At 44.1% G+C, this 18272-nt stretch overlaps 2 protein-coding genes across 2 annotated transcripts in view; one reads left to right on the forward strand and one right to left on the reverse strand.

The window, feature by feature from the left end:
• The window catches only part of eipr1 (EARP complex and GARP complex interacting protein 1), a 64501-nt gene extending 60150 nt beyond the window's left edge, over positions 1-4351 (reverse strand). The window contains exons 1-2 of the mRNA XM_056296156.1: positions 4208-4351; positions 3838-3921 (exon numbers count right to left, since the gene is read on the reverse strand). Of these exons, the coding sequence (XP_056152131.1) occupies positions 3838-3921; positions 4208-4249 (126 nt within the window). The 5' untranslated portion in view covers positions 4250-4351. The remainder of the gene's footprint in view (positions 1-3837; positions 3922-4207) is intronic.
• Positions 4352-5262: 911 nt separating this feature from the next.
• The window catches only part of trappc12 (trafficking protein particle complex subunit 12), a 39201-nt gene continuing 26191 nt past the window's right edge, over positions 5263-18272 (forward strand). Inside the window, exons 1-2 of the mRNA XM_056295770.1 lie at positions 5263-6609; positions 7917-8033. Coding sequence (XP_056151745.1) covers positions 5263-6609; positions 7917-8033 — 1464 coding nt within the window. The remainder of the gene's footprint in view (positions 6610-7916; positions 8034-18272) is intronic.

Raw genomic sequence — 18272 nt, forward strand, 5'->3', positions numbered from 1 at the left:
CATGTAACCATCCGGTGCATAGGGCTGGGCAATATATTGATATTATACCGATATTGTGATATAAGACTAGATGTCATCTGGAATTTAGGATATCATAATATTGTGATATTTTATTTTACTGTATTTTAAAGATTTTTTTGGTGAAACGTATTGAAAAGGGGTGGCACAGTGGTTAGCGCAGTTGCCTCACAGCAAGAAGGTTCCTGGGTTCGAGCCCCAGGGTAGTCCAACATTGGGGGTCATCCCGAGTCGTCCTCTGTGTGGAGTTTGCATGTTCTCTCCGTGGGTTTCCTCCGGGTGCTCCGGTTTCCTTCCACAGTCCAAAGATGCATAGGTCAGGTGAATCGGCTGTACTAAATTGTCCCTAGGTGTGAATGTGTGTGTGTGTGTGGGGGGGGGGGGGGGCTGTGATGGCCTGGCGGCCTGTCCAGAGTGTCTCCCCGCCTGTCACCCAGTGACTGCTGGGATAGGCTGCAGCATCCCCGCGACCCTGAGAGCAGGATAAGCGGTTTGGATAATGGATGTGATAATGTTGTGGACACTTAATGGACTTATGGACATAATTCACCATAGCCTGTTGTTCACTGTGTTCTTCAACATGTACAATGTGACTTTTTATGTTGACTCGCTCAATTTAAGAGCTCAGTGCGTAGCCATGGTAACGCGGCGAAATTACGGGTAATTTGGTTGTCTGTGTTTTGTTGTATGTGAGAAGCTGTTCGTCTCTGTTTTCTCAGAACTTCCACACTGCATGGTGACCCCAACGTGACTTGTGTGAGAGTTCACCATAGACACGCAACATGTTGCTGGCAAAAACAACCTTGTTGCTGACTGCCTTCCCCGTCCTTCACAGTTCCATTCACTTACAGGATGGCTGTCACAGGACTGCATTTAGAGAACGTGGCTTTCAACGATGCTGGCACTATGCTCCCGTGCGCCATCTCCACAGCTCAGCCCTGGCCCCTCGTTCCCGCTGGGTGGAGGCGGCAGGTGTTCGACACTGTCCACGGCCTTTCACAACTAGGCGGGAAGCCTTCTAATGGCTGATGGCGGCCAAGTTCATCTGGCAAGGGCTCAAAAAGGATGTGACAAACTGGGCTGATACCTGCATGGAGTGCCAGCACTCTTAAGATGCACCGCCACACCAAAGCCCGAATGGCGCAGTTCTCGGTGCCTGAAAGGAGGCTCAACCATTTTAATGAGGACCTGGTGCCCCCCCCTCCACCCACACAGTTTCACATACCTCCTTACCATGGTGGACAGGGCCACTCGATGGCCAGAGGCCATACTGCTGTCGTCAACGACGTACACCGAGGTAGCTTGGGCGTTCATCGGAACTAGGGTCACCAGGTTCAGCACACCATCTGACCTCTCCTCTGACTGAGACCCACACCTCACGTCCAAACTCTGGAATACTGTCGCAGAAAGCCTGGGGGTGAAGCTCCACCACACCACCACATACCACCCGCGGGCTAACGGGTTGTACGAGCGGTTTCATCACTCCATGAAGGCCGCTCTTTGGGCCAGCCTCAGGGACAATAGTTGGGCCGACAGCCTCCCGTGGATCATGCTAGGCCTCAGGACTTCTCTCAAGGAGGAACTCCAGTCCTCGTCCCTTTAACTGGCTAACGGCCAACCGCCGCAGGTCCCAGGGAATTTCATCCCCAATGCCATGGCCCCTTGGTCTGTGACCAAACAGCAGTCAAGGCTCCTGGACAGACCCAGAACCTTTGCACCTGTCCCCATGTCACAGCGCGGTCTCCCACAGTCTCACGTTCCAGCCAGCCCGTAGGGGGTGGAATATGTGTTCACCCACCACAACACCGACTATGGACCCCTTCAAACTCCCTGTGATGGCCTGTTCTGCGTCCTGGACACCGTGGACAAACACTCGTGACGTGGATGTCAGTGGCAAGCTGAAGCGAGTTTCTGTGGACCGCCTCAAGTCAGCTCACCTGGACTTAGACCATCACGTTGGACTAGCCTGACCCCGATGGTGGAGGCTCCTCCCTTCCCTACCCCCACACTGCCACAGGCCCCCTAAAGCTCCCTCAGCAGATGCCCTGGTACCTGTTCCCATTCGGCAGAGCCATTCCGGCCGGGCCATCCGGCCCCCGCCACGTTAGCTCTTCCTGTTATGGTGAATTCAGGGGGTACATGTGTAGCAGACACTTACTGGACTTATGGACATAATTCACCATAGCCTGTTGTTTGTTGTGTTGTTCAGCATCTACAGTTATGTTATGTGACTTTTTGTGTTGACTCGTTCACTTTAAGAGTTCAGTGTGCAGCCATAGTAATGCAGCGACGTTACAGGTAATTTGGTTTACAGTGTTTTGTTGTATGGGCAGCACCATTGTGTTTTTTAGGTTGATAGTGTGGCAATAAATGACACACGCGTTGGTGTAGTCAAAGAGAGAAGCTGTTTGTCTCCGTTTTCTCACAACTTCCACAATATGCCATGTGTTGTCTTTTCCTGGTTTTAAAGCCTACATTACAGTAAAGAGATGCCATTTTCTGAACTAATTACACTGTTGTAGCTGTTATATTATTTGTCGCTCCCTGTATGGAAATCATATCCGAGTTATTAATAAAAATGAAATGAAATATTTCGGGCGGCACGGTGGCTCAGTGGTTAGCGCAGTCGCTTCACAGCAAGCAAGTCCTGGGTTCGAGTCCCGGGATAATCCAACCTTCGGGGTCGTCCCAGGTCATCCTCTGTGTGGAGTTTGCATGTTCTCCCCGTGTCTGCATGGGTTTCCTCCGGGTGTTCCGGTTTCCTCCCACAGTCCAAAGACATGTAGGTCAGGTGACTGGGCCATACTAAATTGTCCCTAGGTGTGAATGTGAATATGTGTGTGTGTGTGTGTGTGTGTGTGTGTGTGTGCGCGTTGGCCTGGCGGCTTGTCAGGGGTGTCTCCCCACCTGTTGCCCAATGACTGCTGGGATAGGCTCCAGCATCCCCGTGACTCTGAGAGCAAGATAAGCCATTTGGATAATGGATTAATGGATGGATGAAATAAGTGTTTATCAAAAATTTCATTGTGTAAATATTTTGTGTGAGCCCCAATAGTCATCTCTACAATATCATCAAAATATCAATATCGAGGTATTCAGACTAAAATATTGTGATATGTGATTTTTTCCGCTGTATCACCCAGCCATACCAGCACAAGTCCACTTCCTGTTTATAAATGTTGTTCTTGTTATGATGTAAAAAACTTCACATCTTCATTAACTACAAGGTAGGTGATACTTGCAAAAATGTACCCTAAAAAGACAAGACATTCTGCCCCTCATTTTCCCAAATTATTATCATCCCAGGGGGAGATTTTTCTTTAACACATAGTATTGCAGCATACGTGTCCAGTTTTTGTTTTGTTTTTACATTGAGACCATTGCTTCCAAAACGCCCCTGTACAATCTTGATCTTTTTAGGTTGCCTTACTTTCCAGAAATTACATTACAAATTACAACAACTGCCTCCATTCAGTATGGCTAGGATTTATTCTTTCTGTATGTGAATAATCCCAGATACACAAACACAACTTATTCTGTCGATGCTCATGTCTATTTTTAAACAGTGAAAATTTTTTATCAGGAAGCCAGGGGGTGAAGCTATACACCTGTCTAAAGCTGTAAATGCGCTAGTACTACTGATTCCCAATTGTAATTGGCCACTGAAGAGGTCACTTAAATGAGTGATGAAACGTTTCTCTCAATAAAAGTCGTATCCAGATGAACTGATTCAACTTTCTGTGAATTGTTATTAAGTGCAACCATCAAAACGTTTGCATTTACAGCTTTATGTGCCACTTGCAAGTGCCATGGACTGACCTGGTTGTCAAATTTCAACGACTGTGTACCCACAAGGAAACGAATGGCATCTGTTTCAGCTGTCTGGGCAGTGAGCGCCCGGGCCTGTAAAGTGGTAGCAAGATTAATCAACCTACACACACCACTATCCTTTACATATTATAATCAATAACTGTAAAAAAAATAATGACATAAACATACGCAGACCGAAACATTTTATGTAAACGGTACTAATGCATATTATTACATGTGTCGAGGAAATGACAATGCAGGATAAGACCTCTGCAATGAGTTCAGATTAGAACAGACCGGGAAAGATGGGAATGAAACATCACATAACCCAAATTTGACAATGAGAGGAGTTACATTGATTGACAGGAACGATACGTGCCTGAAATTCGAGGCCGTAAATTACAGGAGCGTCGTCCTCCATGTCCCAGAAATGAAAAATAGCGTTATCTCCTTTCTTGTGTCCCACTCAAAGCGTAGTTTTATTCTGAGTTACTGAAAGTGTTGTGCATACAGGCTGCTGAAATCGATTAGCCACCGGGGTTTTGCTGGACTTCCGCGATCGTGAAAAAACTTGCTCATTAAGCGTACGGCGATCACACGTAAACTATCTAATTCGGCGTTACACGTACGTTTAAAAAGTGCGTAAGCGTTCCAAGAATACGAAGTAATGATGTTTGGCTACTCGGGAATACCGTACTTTTACCTTCCGGGTGGAATTGCGCATGCGCGTTACAGTTCAAACTGTCACCTCAGAGACAGGTAAGCGGAACGTCGTTGTGTTTTGTGCTTGATAATGTTTTTGTAATTTTGTCATTTCAAAGTCAATTGGTTAGGGTAGTGGTATGTTTCATGGTTGTTTATGTGGCAATGGCTTTCATGTGCGTGCAAGTTATTTGCAGCAAAATCTGCTACATACATGCTACGTCAGGTCCAACAGCTGATCTGGCGTTAGCATGTCTGTTAGCTATAGAAACGCTATGACCAATACAGCAACATAACCACTAAATAACAAAAAATAAAAATGAAACCACAAATGGCAGCTGTCACGTTGACAAAACTCGCAGAATGCAAAGAGATGGAAATAAGATAGCTGTCCACGTAATCTAGTTAATTTGATACTCCTGCATTTTGATTTTTATTCTTTTATGCTATTTTTAAATCTTTTCATTTTTATGTTCTCTCCATTTTATCTGTTTTATGTAAAGCCCTTTGAATTGCCTCTGTGCACGAAGTGTGCTATATACTTGCCTTGTCTTGCCTAAGAAGGAACATTTGTTGACAATGAAATGAAGTTAGCTTACAAGATAATGCAGCATTTGAAAAGGATTTTTTTGTGTGTGTGATTGCACACTTGCAGTATTTGTTATATAATAGAAGCCTCCAGACTCTTGCTGCCATTCATTGTTTTTTTTTTTTTTTTGCAGGAACAGTGAGATGGATAGCAACGAAGCTCCAGCACAACGTCCCGTCACCCTGGACATAACAGTGGAGGATGTTGCGAAGGAAGACCCTGCTCCAGCTCTTCCAGAAGCAATTCCTAGCCAGTCGCCCACCTCTGATAACATCCTCCTCCCGGAAGACAGCGTTGACCTAGGAGGAGAGGTTGTGAGTCCCCAGGAGGACAGCAGTGCCACACCCTCAGAGAGCCAGCTGGACAAACTGAATGACCAGATGATGGAAAGTGTCATGATTTCTGACTCCGCTAATAACAGTGAGGAAGATGATGTCGCTCCCATTGATTCCTTGACGGAGGGAGGAGAGGATGATACAGGAGAAGTGGAGGCCCCAAGCCTCGAAGAGGGAAAATGTGAAATTGGACAAAACTCAAGTGAGGTCAAAGAATTGGTGGAAGAACAGGAGATGGAAAGTTCTGGGCAAAAAGTGGAGGACACAAATGTGTGTGGAGACAAAGTAGAACAGGTCACTTTCTCAGTTTCAGCTGCTGCCCAAGGTGAAACACCAGATCCATCGAGCCCTAAGAGTAAGGAACAAGTGCCACAGGCTGCCAAAGAGACTAGCCCTGAAAATGAGCCTGTGCCAGTCTGCACCATATTCAGCCAGGGGAATCAGCCCAAGTCCCTGGTGCCTGATGGCTTCCAGCCTACGCTCATCAAGTCTCCAAGTTTCAGCATGGGAAGTGGTGGGGGGAGTGATGAGGCAGCAACCCCAAGCAAGCTGACTCCCCCATTGGTGTGCCAGCCCAGCCCCAGCCTTAGTAAATTCTTCACTGACAATGGGCATGTTAATCCAGCTTCGGACTTCTTTGATTCCTTCACTACCTCCTCTTCCTTCATCTCTGTCTCTAATCCCAATGCTGAGACCCCTTCTGCCCCCACCCCTGTGCCTGTAGCTCCCAACACTGAATGCCAGGTCTCTTCCACCTCCTCTTCCCTGTCCACCCCTGGAGGACCCACAGACTCTGGTGCTCCCACACCTAGTTCCTTTTTTGCTCCTGGGCCCACTGAAGCCCCACCCAAGACCCAACCTCCACCATCCCAATCAACCTCAGCTCCATTTCAGACTCAAGCACCTCAGACCACAGCTTCAGCTCCAGCCGCACCACTCCAGCCCTTCAATCAGTTGCAAGCTGTCTTCTCAGGCAGTGATGACCCTTTTGCTACGGCACTGAGCTTAAATGAGGTGGACAGACGCCATGACGCCTGGCTTCCATCTGAGGAGACCAGGAAGGTTCTGATCTCTGTGGCTACCCAGCAGTACAGTCCAGTCTACGTGGAGAGGGACAGGCTGACCATGCCTGGCCTCAAGTTTGACAATATCCAGGTAGGACAAACAACTGTAGTCAAGAATGCTCATCTCATGTTGTCTTGCAGAACCCTACACCTCCAAAGAGTCTACTTTTTAAGGAATCAAACAATTCCACTTGTCAGTCACAGTACAGATGAATGTGATTTGTCAGCTAAATGTGAATTTAACATTTTCGGATTTTGGTTTTGATTCATTCAGAACTCACATCTGGAAAGATTTGGTGTTATTGACTTGGTTTCCTTGTCCTTGTATAATGTATCCTAAAGCACATTCTTAATCCAATTTTTGTCATTAATCGTGTCTTCTGGCAACTGATTAACGGTGGTAGGTTCTTGACATATCCTGCCAAATGTAAACCTGTAGCAGCTCCCCCAGTCAGAAGTAATGTTTGGATACAAGAGTAAACCCTGGCTCAGCTAGCTTATTTCTAGATAGTGGTACAGAAGGTAGGTATGGGCTGTTACCCTTCAAATATTTAACAGGGACAGGGAAATGTAATAAACTGATATAGCAAAATCAGGGAAAAAAAAGGAATTATTTAACCTTTATTTATGCAGGAAAGACCAACAGTGACCTAAGTCTCATTTGCTGTAGTGCCCTGCTACAAAAATACAGATGAGACAAAAAGGAACAAAAATATTACAGCTCAACCTTCTAATTTAAGCCTTTGGCAACATTATATTTGTATTCTTGTTGTGGCCACCACTGCAACACTGCCACATGTAGAAACTTTTTTTCAAATAGACGCACCTGTTCTGTCATTATTTTCCCATGTTGAGCTTTTTAATGCTTCTGCTGATGAAATTTTATAGTGTACTTTAAGCCCTAAACTCAGATTCCATATGTTTTGAATGTGGTAGAATGGTTTTAATATCATATGGATGCCTTGAATATGAATCAAGATTTAAAACTCTTGTGCATTTTAACTTCTAAGAGTGAGTTTCTCTGAGTAGGCCCCCAGTAAGACTGGATATAGGATTTTTCTTCCTCTGGAGTCAGTAAATGACTCATCACTTCATCCTCACTTTATTGAGTTTCTCAGTGAGACATTGCAATACTTGTTAAAGGATGCAAGTTTCACTGTGTGTTGGTCAAGCTAAACAATGCATAATAATGACACTTAAACAGAAGTCAAGTTGTTTAGCCTGTCATTGATCTCCAGTGGTTTTGTATCCCACTGGGATACATAGCACTAACTTTGCAAGGGGTTAGGCATTTGGTTTGCATAGGGAAACATAGAATTGTATAAGGTCAGTGGTACTGTACAGCTCTTTGGATCTAAGCATCCCCTCACATTATTCTGAATGTGTGTGTTGTTGCAGGGAGATGCTGTAAAAGACTTGATGGTGCGTTTCTTGGGTGAGCAGGCAGCTATGAAGAGACAGGTCCTCACCGCCGACTCTGTGGAGCAGTCTTTTGTTGGCCTCAAGCAGCTCATAGTGAGTCATTTACACTACTTTCTGTTTGTGTGTGTGTGTGTGTGTTTCTTTTTATTTTTGTGTATCTTCTTACTAAGGCCACACGAACCATCATCCACTGTGATAAAATGACAATATTCCAAAGTGAGGCAAGCACCACATTGCCATCAATTCGGTCTCTTAGTCTGCTGAGCAGTACATAAATTATTATTATATTTCAAGGAATCATTACCTCCAACTGTCTTAATGAGGACTAGTTTTGTCTATTATGTCTGATCATCAACATACATTTAAAATAGTCTTTAGGCATGACTAAAAAATGATCTTTTTGAGCATCTACAGGTGGTTTCTGAGGACAATAGATTATAGTTTGCTCACTTGAAATACATGACAGAACAATGGTTTATTTCACTTGCATTTTTTTTTTACCGTCCATTAAGTTACCAAATTGGCTGAGAATGGTGAGGTGGCCAGGCCCAGCTAACTCAAAATAGCGTAGTGTCATTTTACATTAGCTTGCTCCGCTACTCTTCTGTCAACCATAAAACACATGCCTTGTATGTGAACACATAGTCTCACCTCATTCCCTTTCCTTATGCCATCTATCATCTATCTATCCCTCATTCACTTCCTCCACAGTAGTATCTGACCCACAAATGACCCTGAGAGACAGTAGTTATTTAAAACATATGCACTGGCAGCAGACAGTATGATAGAGAAGGGACGAAGGGAGAGGAGGAGAGAAAGAAAGCGAGTGGAAGAGTGAGAGATGTGGAGAGGTGGTGATCCTCGTGGTTCGTAAGGTCTTTTCTCCTGCTGTGCCGATGTATTATGCAGGAGAGCACTGGACAGGGAGCACTGTACATATTTCAAGGGCCTTCTGGACTCCATGTATTTGTGTTCGCACACACACACACGTGCACACACACATACACACACTGGCTTTCCCTCACACCACACAGTTCAGTCTTCCGTGGGCTGAAAATACCACCTGGTATGTTTTAGAGTGTGTGTGTTTGTGTGTTCGAGCAGGGATGCTTATGTGCACATGAATATGTTGATGCCCATACACTATCTTCCTAAAGCTGGTGGGTGGGGTCCTTTTGGAGCGAGACAAGTAGGCAAGGGGGGAAGAGGTGGGGTGAGGTGACGACCCAGAAGGTAGTTTCTCCTTGAGGAGAGATATCAAGGAATGAAAGAGAATGAAAGAGAGAGAGAGAGATGGAGAAAAGAGAGGGCAACATTGTACTTGATTCTACAAACCCACACACACGCACACACACACACACACGCACACGCACACCTTTTTAACTCTGGGTCTTGGGTGCAACTGTAACCCTGTGATACCCTGTTGCATCCCCGGAGGTGGGAGGTGGTAGACCTGTGGTTTTGTGTATGTGCAGTCAGTACTGATGAGTAATGTAGTCAATAGAAACAAGTCATCATGTGTACTGTATTGATGGAGAATTCGGTGTTCTCCTGCTAACAGTCTTTCCCACAGTGGTACCAGAATGCATTGCGCGTAAGCCTCTGTATTGTCGTCCATAAAATTCTTTGTGCTAGTGTTGTGGGACATCATTTACACCATTGGAAATGTAGTTTAACTGAGAGAACGATATGTTTTTTGAACAGCGTGTTTAGATTAGAGTAGTAGTAGAAACTGTGGTAGGCTGTATTTGGTTTTTGACGTCACAATACGTCACTTTGATGCCAGAAAATAAATTTGGTTTCACTGCTGCTCCAGAGATGCAGAAACAATCAGGAGGAACTGCAGATGTTTTTCATATGCTCTCCCTATTGCAGGTAGACAGAGATAAAGTTGAAAAATCAGTGAATTTTCTCTTTAAGAAAGGCAGACGCTTCCTGACAATGGTGCTTCAATCTGAAATGTCACAAACAACTCTGTCACTGAAGGAGCAGTTTGTGGTCTCTAAAGGAGACTGGACTCGCTTTCTCAGCTAGTGGGAGGTGTTTGAAACCATCCATCCATCCATTATCCAAACCGCTTATCCTACTCAGGGTTACAGGGATGCTGGAGCCTATCCCAGCAGTCATTGGGCAGCAGACGGGGAGACACCCTGGACAAGCCGCCAGTCCATCACAGGGCCGACCCCCCCCCCCACACACACACACACACACACATATTCACACCTAGGGACAATTTATTATGGCCGATTCACCTGACCTACATGTGTTTGGACTGTGGGGGAAACCGGAGCACCTGGAGGAAACCCAAGCAGACACAGGGAGAACATGCAAACTCCACACAGAGGATGACCTGGGACGACCCCCAAGGTTGCACCACCCTGGGGCTCGAACCCAGGACCTTCTTGCTTTGAGGCGACCATGCTAATCACTGCACCACACCCGTGTTTGAAACCGAGAATGAAAGAAGATATACAAACTGAATATAGACAGATAGGTGAACACAAAGTGGCCATATGGTCATCATAGATATAGGCCAGATATATTGCCACTCACCAGACACTGGCCAAGACATTCGATTAGTCACAGAGGATATGAGGTAACTGATCTCTGCATTTGTTAAGGAAGAAGAAAGCCACTTTATTTTGTCATTGTACAGTTGTTTGGTTACAATGAAATTTGTTTTCTGCATTTAACCCATCCTATTGACCCTCTGGCCGGGAGTTTATCCATACAGACTATTATTAGGCACCGTGCCTCTCATCCCCATGATGTATCTAATAGTAGAAACAACAACAACCGAATATCTGGAACAAATGTCTGCAATTTGCATCCTATTTGTTGTACTCCCATCGGTTCTAATTCTGCTTTGACACCAAACAATTCTGGCCTCTTCAATGTGAGATCTCCAGGTAGTAAGTCCTTTATCATTAATGATTTTATTGTTTCTAATAATCTAGACTTTTTATGATTACTGAGACATGGCTGTCCCCAGGGGATACTGTTCCCCTGATTGAGGCTAGCCCCCCCTGATTTTGCATATTTTCATATTCCTAGGCACTCTGGAAGAGGAGGTGGCCTAGCTGTTTTTTATAAGTTAGGTCTTAAGTGCCATCCCATTACTTTTGGTAATTTTATGTCATTTGAGGTTTTATGTTTTTTAATCACTGGCCTTCCCCCTTTACTCTGCATCTTAATTTATAGGCCCCCTAATGCAGTTAGTTTTGTCTCTGAGTTTTCTGACCTTTTATCTATTGTCATGCCAAAATATGACAGGGTGCTTATTCTTGGCAATTTTAATATTAATTTGTGTTGTCCTTTCCATTCCCTCACCTCACATTTTTTTGGATCTTATAGACTCTTTTAAACTCATTCAACCTGTTAAAGGGGCCACACATTCCAAAGGTCACATATTAGACCTTGTACTCTCATCTGGTTTCTCTCTTGAATGTCTTAATCTGGTGGATATGCCTATATCTGACCATAAAGCTGTAATTTTCAAAGTCCCTCTACAGCTCACTGTTCCTAGTCACTATCCTAAAACACACTCTCGCATTCTCAACGCTAGCTCTGCAGTTAAATTATGTGATGCTTTTAATTCATCATCCTTTAATCCCTCTTTATCCCCCCACCATCCAGATGCACTGTTAAATTCATTCAGTGATCAGTGCCTATCCATCCTCAACCAAAATGCACCATTTAAAACTATGAAGCAAAAATAAAATAACCTCCCCTGGCTGAATGATCACACTTGTGCCCTTAGAAGACTCCATAGAAAATCAGAACGACAATTGAAGGTCAACAAGTCCAAAATAGCACATAACACCCTTAAAAACCAAATGTTAATTTACCAGAAGGCAGTTAAGGATGTGAGAAATATCAAGAAATAACCACGATCCTTAAGTTCTCTTTAGGGTCATTGATTCTGTTTTTAATGGTCCCTTCACTTCTCTTTTTGGACATGATGTTGAGTTATCCGAAAAATTTCTCACTCATTTTGTAAATAAGGTGGAGAATATTAAGTCCCAAATCCAGCCAGGCTCTTGCATTCATTCCATTCCCCATGTTAATTCTGCCTCTTTTAAGTCAAGTCAAGTCAATTTTATTTGTGTAGTCCGATATCACAAATTACAAATTTACCTCAAGGGGCTTTACAGTAACACAACATCTTGTCTTTAGACCCTCGCATTGGATAAGGAACAACTCCCTAAAAAACCCGTTTAACAGGGAGAAAAAATAGGACGAAACCTCAGGGAGAGCAACAGAGGAGGGATCGCTCTCCCAAGATGGACAACATGCAGTGGATGTTGTGTTTACACAATTTACAGAATACGACATTGAAAGAGAATAACATAATTATAAGCTAGATGAAGAATATGATGAGGAGCAGGCCAAGCAGTGTCCAGACACCAGCGGAACAGCCCAGGGCCTGAGCCATGCAACCAGCGTCACCAAAGAAAATGTGATGGGGATGCCAAGCAGTGTCCAGGTGGCAACCACCATCACCATGGATACCTGGGAGGAGGACAGACTGCACGTGCACACAAGGGAGACTCAAATCACACCATTCACACATACAAAAAGAGAAAGGAGAAGACATCATTCAGAGAGAGATAAAAGACGTGAGAGAAGAGAACAGTTTGCAATATTGAATCTATTCACTATAATTTCGTCGGCAGAACATCCATCCATCCATTATCCAAGCTGCTCATCCCAATCAGGCCATGGGAAGCTGGAGCCTATCCCAGCGGTCACTGGGTGGCAGGCGGGGAGACACCCTGAACAGGCCACCAGTCCATCACAGGGCCGACACATTCACATCTAGATACAATTTAGTATGGCTGATTTATCTGACCTACATGTCTTTGGACTGTGGGAGGAAACTGGAGCACCTGGAGGAAACCCACGCAGATGCAGGGAGAACACGCAAACCCCACATATGAGATGACCTGGGATGACCCCCAAGGTTGGACAACCCCAGAGTTCGAACCCAGGACCTTCTTGCTGTGAGGCAACTGCGCTAACCACTATGCCACTGTGCCACCATCTTGTTGGCAGAACAGTGCTTGGTAAATTCATTGAGACAGAAACCGACCCGCTGTGCAGTACAGGTTGTGAAGCACTCAAATTAAAGGCAACTAATTGTAGGCTAAGGCAAAAAGATAAATTTTAAGTTTGGATTCAAAGGACTCAACAGACTGTCTGACGGCAGCAGGCAGGCCATTCCACAAGAACGGGGCCCGATAGAAAAAGGCCTTGCCACCAGCTGACTTCCTTTTAACTTTGGGTACACACATGAGCCCTGTATTTATCCAATTTCAACCAATTACAATTTCAATGTTAGAGAGTGCAGTCTCCAATATGAACTCGTCCTCCTGCATCTTAGACACCATTCCCACTAAGCTGCTCAAGGAGGTATTTTCAACTATCAGTTCCATTATTTTGCAAATTCTTAATAATTCTCTGGCCTCTGGTTCTTTCCCAGACAGTTTAAGCATGTCATTGTTCACCCATTGCTGAAGAAACCTAATTTAATTCCCTTGTCCCTAGGTAACTACAGACCAATCTCCAAGTTGTCTTTTCTATCTAAGGTTCTGGAGAGAGTAATTTCTTCTCAGTTGATTTCTTTTATGAACACGAATACTGTTTTTAATCGTTTCCAGTCTGATTTTAGACTGCTTCATAATACCAAGACAGCTCTAGTTAAGGTCACTAATGACCTACTGCAGACTACAGACAGAGATGACTGCTCGATTTTAGTTCTTTTAGATGCAAGTGCTGCCTTGGACACAGTCGATCACAGCATCCTGTTACATCACTTAGAGACTTGGGTTGGCATCAAGGGCTCAGCTCTTAGCTTATTATACTCTTACCTCACCGACAGAACTTTTTCTGTTGTTCTGGGTAACTCTACCCCCTCGGTGGCTTAGTTGAGTTGTGGTGTCCCTCAAGGCTCAGTTCTTGGCCCCCTTCTCTTTTCTATATACATGCTGCCCCTTGGCCGGGTCATTCAAAATCACGATGTGCTCTACAATTTTTATGCCGACCACACTCAGTTGTACATGCCACTAAAACCCACAGATCCTAGCGCCCTAGTTAATCTCACAACTTGCCTCTCTGACATTAAATCCTGGATGTCTGAAAATTTAAATTTTTTTTAATGACAATACGTCTGAGGTCATTCTATTCGGTCCCGAAAATTCCCATCAGCCCTTTTGTTACTAATCTTGTTGGTCTGTCAGGTAGTCTTAAGCAGGCTGCTAGGAATCATGGGGTAATATTCGATGCTAACCTCAGTTTTGATTGGGGTAATATTCGATGCTACCCTCGGTTTTGATAATCAAATCAAACATGTTGTTCAGTCATGGTTTCTCCAGCTCAAGTTAATCTCCAAAATTAGGTCATTTTTATCAACTTTGCACATGCTTTTATCTATTCTCGGCTTGACTGTTGTAATGCACTTTATTCTGGTATCAGCAAGGGCTCCCCTCCACCATCTGCAGTTGATACAAAACGCAGCTGCTTGGCTCATTACCAGGACAAAGGCATGACCATATCACTCCTGTGCTTGTCTCCCTACACTGGCTCCTTGTTATATTTCGAAATGATTTTAAAATTTTATTGCTTACTTTTAAGGCTTTAAATGGTCTTGCTCTTACATACATTGGGGATTTATTGACCTGGTATATGCCCCCTCGACAATTAAGGTCTGCAGATGGAGCCCTGATAGTTATTTCAAGGTCTCGGTTTGTTACAAAGGGTGATCGGGCTTTTGCTGTTAGAGCCCCCACTCTGTGGAACTCTCTTCCTGTTGAACTAAGACAAACCAAGTCTAGCTTTTTTTAAATCTCATGTTAAAACCTTTCTTTTTATGAATGCTTTTACAAATGTTGGATATTTGTTTATATGTGTTTAAACTGTTTTTATTTTTACTCTTACTTATTTGGTCTTACTCTTATTTTTGCCTTGTCTAGTTGTATTTCTTTGTAAAGCACTTTGTAACATTGTTTTAGAAAGGTGCTTTATAAATAAAGTTATTATGATTATTGTGTAGGAGGAGTGGCCAGCTGCAGTGCCCGGGGACCAACTCCGGTTCTTCTTTCCATTGCCTTGGTTGGGTACAGGCAGAAGTACTAACCTAACATACATGTCTTTTTAATGGTGGGAGGAAACCAAAGCACCTGGAGGAAACCCATGCAGACACGGGGAGAACATGCAAACTCCACACAGAAATGACCTGGGACGGCCTGCTGTTCGAACCCAGGACCTTATTCCTGTGAGGCAACAGTGCTAACCATTAGGCCACCGTGCCACCCTGTTTGGTTGTTATGTTAACACATATTATTCCACACTGTCAACCTTAGTTGCCAACTAAATATGAGTCTTTTGCATATTCCTTTTGCCTGTGGTGTATTCACTGTGTGTGTTTGTGTGTGTGTGTGTGTGTGTGTGTGTGTGTGTGTGTGTGTGTGTGTGTGTGTGTGTGTGTGTGTGTGTGTGTGTGTGTGTGTGTGTGTGTGTGTGTGTGTGTGTGTGTGTGCAGAAACACCTATGTGTTGCAGAGCTCTGCTGTTAGCTTTGCTATGAGCTGGCAGAGTGAGTCATGCTGCAGAACTAGTGTGTGACTGCACTCACTGCCACCACCCCAGCACACATGTACTCACACACTCAATATATACAGGTGCACACACATGAATACAGCATGTGGCCCCGTCAAGTTACATCAACACATACTGTAGAGAGGCACAAAACCCCATAGAGACACACAAGGACATAGTTCTATACACACAGACGTACGAGTGTGAGGGTGTGAAGAGAATAAGGGGGGAACGTGTGGTGGGTGAGATAAAAAAAGAGAGGGAGAAAAATAGAGATTTGGGAATGAAGGCATCGTTTCTCTCTGTCTGGCTGTCTGGCTCCCCCTGTCTGGCTGTCTGGCTCCCCCTGTCTGGCTGGCTGGCTTCCCACTAATAAATGAACATTTCTCAATCTATTAGGGAGAACCGTTTCAACATTTTTCAACAGCAATTCAGTTTCGGCATTTTGACATCTTCTCGGCTCGGACACTCGCAGCCGTTTCAAATTGTAGAGGTCCATTCTTTATCTCGTATCCAAATCCCAAATTCCATTCCCTCTTATCGATAATGTAATTTTGACTAGTTGTTATGTAGATCAAATATCAATGGACAAATTAGGACAAGTCATAATGTGACTCATCAGTGAAAGTGTGAGACTTAACGCAGTCAAGGCTGAGATAGCAAAAGCTGCTTTCCTGTCTAGCTTTGATTGGATTTTGGGTATGGAGAGAGCTTCAGATTCAAGGCATAGAAAGCCAGCTTTAAAGTTTCTGAGCATTAACAACTGCTTTTATTTCCTGGTTGTTGAACTTTGGTCTGCATTGCCAAACTGAGTATGTACATATGATTGTAGGGCATTCCTATAAATGCAACTTGTACAGAGATACAACGTTTAAAGCTTGTACCAGTAATTTTTGTCATATCTGCCCTCAAATAGCTAATGTGTGAAAGGCAGTCTGAAAAAACATCAGCAGTGGCATGGGTTTCTTCAAAGTATATTAGCATTTACTGAATATTCATGAAATACATTTTACTAGTCAGAACTCAGTTGGGGGTTATCTGAAATTTGCATTTCAATCAGTCAAAATATCAGTTTGATGTATCACACCTCTTTTAAAGACCAAATATTACAGAGTTGTGTAACCATTATGTTTACTAAAGACAAAGTAACCTCAGACAGTGGCTTTTCTGGCTATTTTGGCACCCTAGATGAGATCTCCAACCCCCTCCCCCCAAAAAAGCACCATATTCAGGGAGGCCTCAGCTTTTTGTAACAGACTAAGTGCAACATTCAGTTACATGGATTCTGAGTGGAGCAACTTACTGACATGCTGAATTTGGTTTAGGATGTCATTCCAAACAACAGTGCAGATAGGAACCCAGCTCCTCTGCCAGTAACTGAGCCTTGACTAATGATTGGATCGGTGGCTTTCTCCCTCACTTCAAGCAGTGCATACCTGATTTTTTGGAGCTTGGTACCGTACAGCCTTGACACTTTCCACCCGACTCTCCCATCTAGTGTCTAACTATGGTTTCACTGTTGTCTTCACATAGCTCTTTTTTTTTCTTTTTTTTTGGATATACTTTATTAATCCCCGTGGGGAAATTATGCTCTGCATGTAACCCATCCTAGCTGTGTAGCTGGGAAGCAGTGGGCAGCCGCAGTGCAGCACCCGGGGACCAACTCCAGTTCATCTTGCCATGCCTTGGTCAGGGGCACAAACAGGAGTATTAACCTTAACATGCATGTCTTTTTGATGGTGGGGGAAACTGGGGCACCTAGAAAAAACCCACCGCAGACATGGGGAGAACATGCAAACTTCACACAGAGGACTACCTCGGATGGCTCCCAAGGTTGGACAACCACAGGGTTCGAACCCAGGACCTTCTTGCTGTGAGGCGAACGCGCTAACCACTGGGCCACCATGCTGCCCAAATAGTGCTTTTCGAATAGACCAGCATTTAATGGAGGCTTTATTTATTTTTATTTCACTCACTGTGGTCTTTGTGATCATGTCACCAACACAGTCAGTCAATTCGATGTGAATTAGAATTTCCAGCTATGAAGCATGGCTGGCTCAACTTTGCACCATACCTAAGTGCTGTTTGAGGATAGGGTTGAATTTGGCCACAAGCGCTACTTTGAGGAAGTTTCCGTTATTTGGCTGGTAAAGTGCATCTGTTTTTTCTCTCAGAGCAAGGTTTCTCTCTGCAAGGGGCTGAATAATGGCTACCAACAGTGTCAGGACCTCACGCCACCATCTTCTTTCAGTCTCTATTTGCATCATTTCCAAATGATCTATTGTTTGCCCCCTTTGGAGGCAACGCTCAACTTCTTTCCATGAGGTCATGTGTTTTGTTTTGTTTTTCATGGTGTAGACTGCCCCCATGAGATTTCACTATAGTGCCACAATTCCTCCAATCATTTACACCCTTAGTAACAAGGTTATAATTTCTGTTTGAGAAGAGTTTACCACAAAATCAGTACAGATTATCATTTTGTATTGAATAAACCAACCAGCTTCTCTTCATTTTCTCTCCATTCTGTAATTTACTGTAAAAGTGATGGTGGCAACATCTCCCATCCTTCCTTCTGGGAAATACAAAGTGTAGTGGGATTTGAAATGGCCCCCTCTCAGCAATATGCAATATGCAGGATCTACAGGCACTCCCTGTACAGAGTATGTTGCTGGATCTTGACTGGCTGGGAGAAAGGAAGCAGAAGCACCAGTCTCAGAATGTGATGCACTTGACTCTT

Source organism: Lampris incognitus, chromosome 16 (genome assembly GCF_029633865.1).
Source record: "Lampris incognitus isolate fLamInc1 chromosome 16, fLamInc1.hap2, whole genome shotgun sequence".
Classification (NCBI taxonomy): domain Eukaryota; kingdom Metazoa; phylum Chordata; class Actinopteri; order Lampriformes; family Lampridae; genus Lampris; species Lampris incognitus.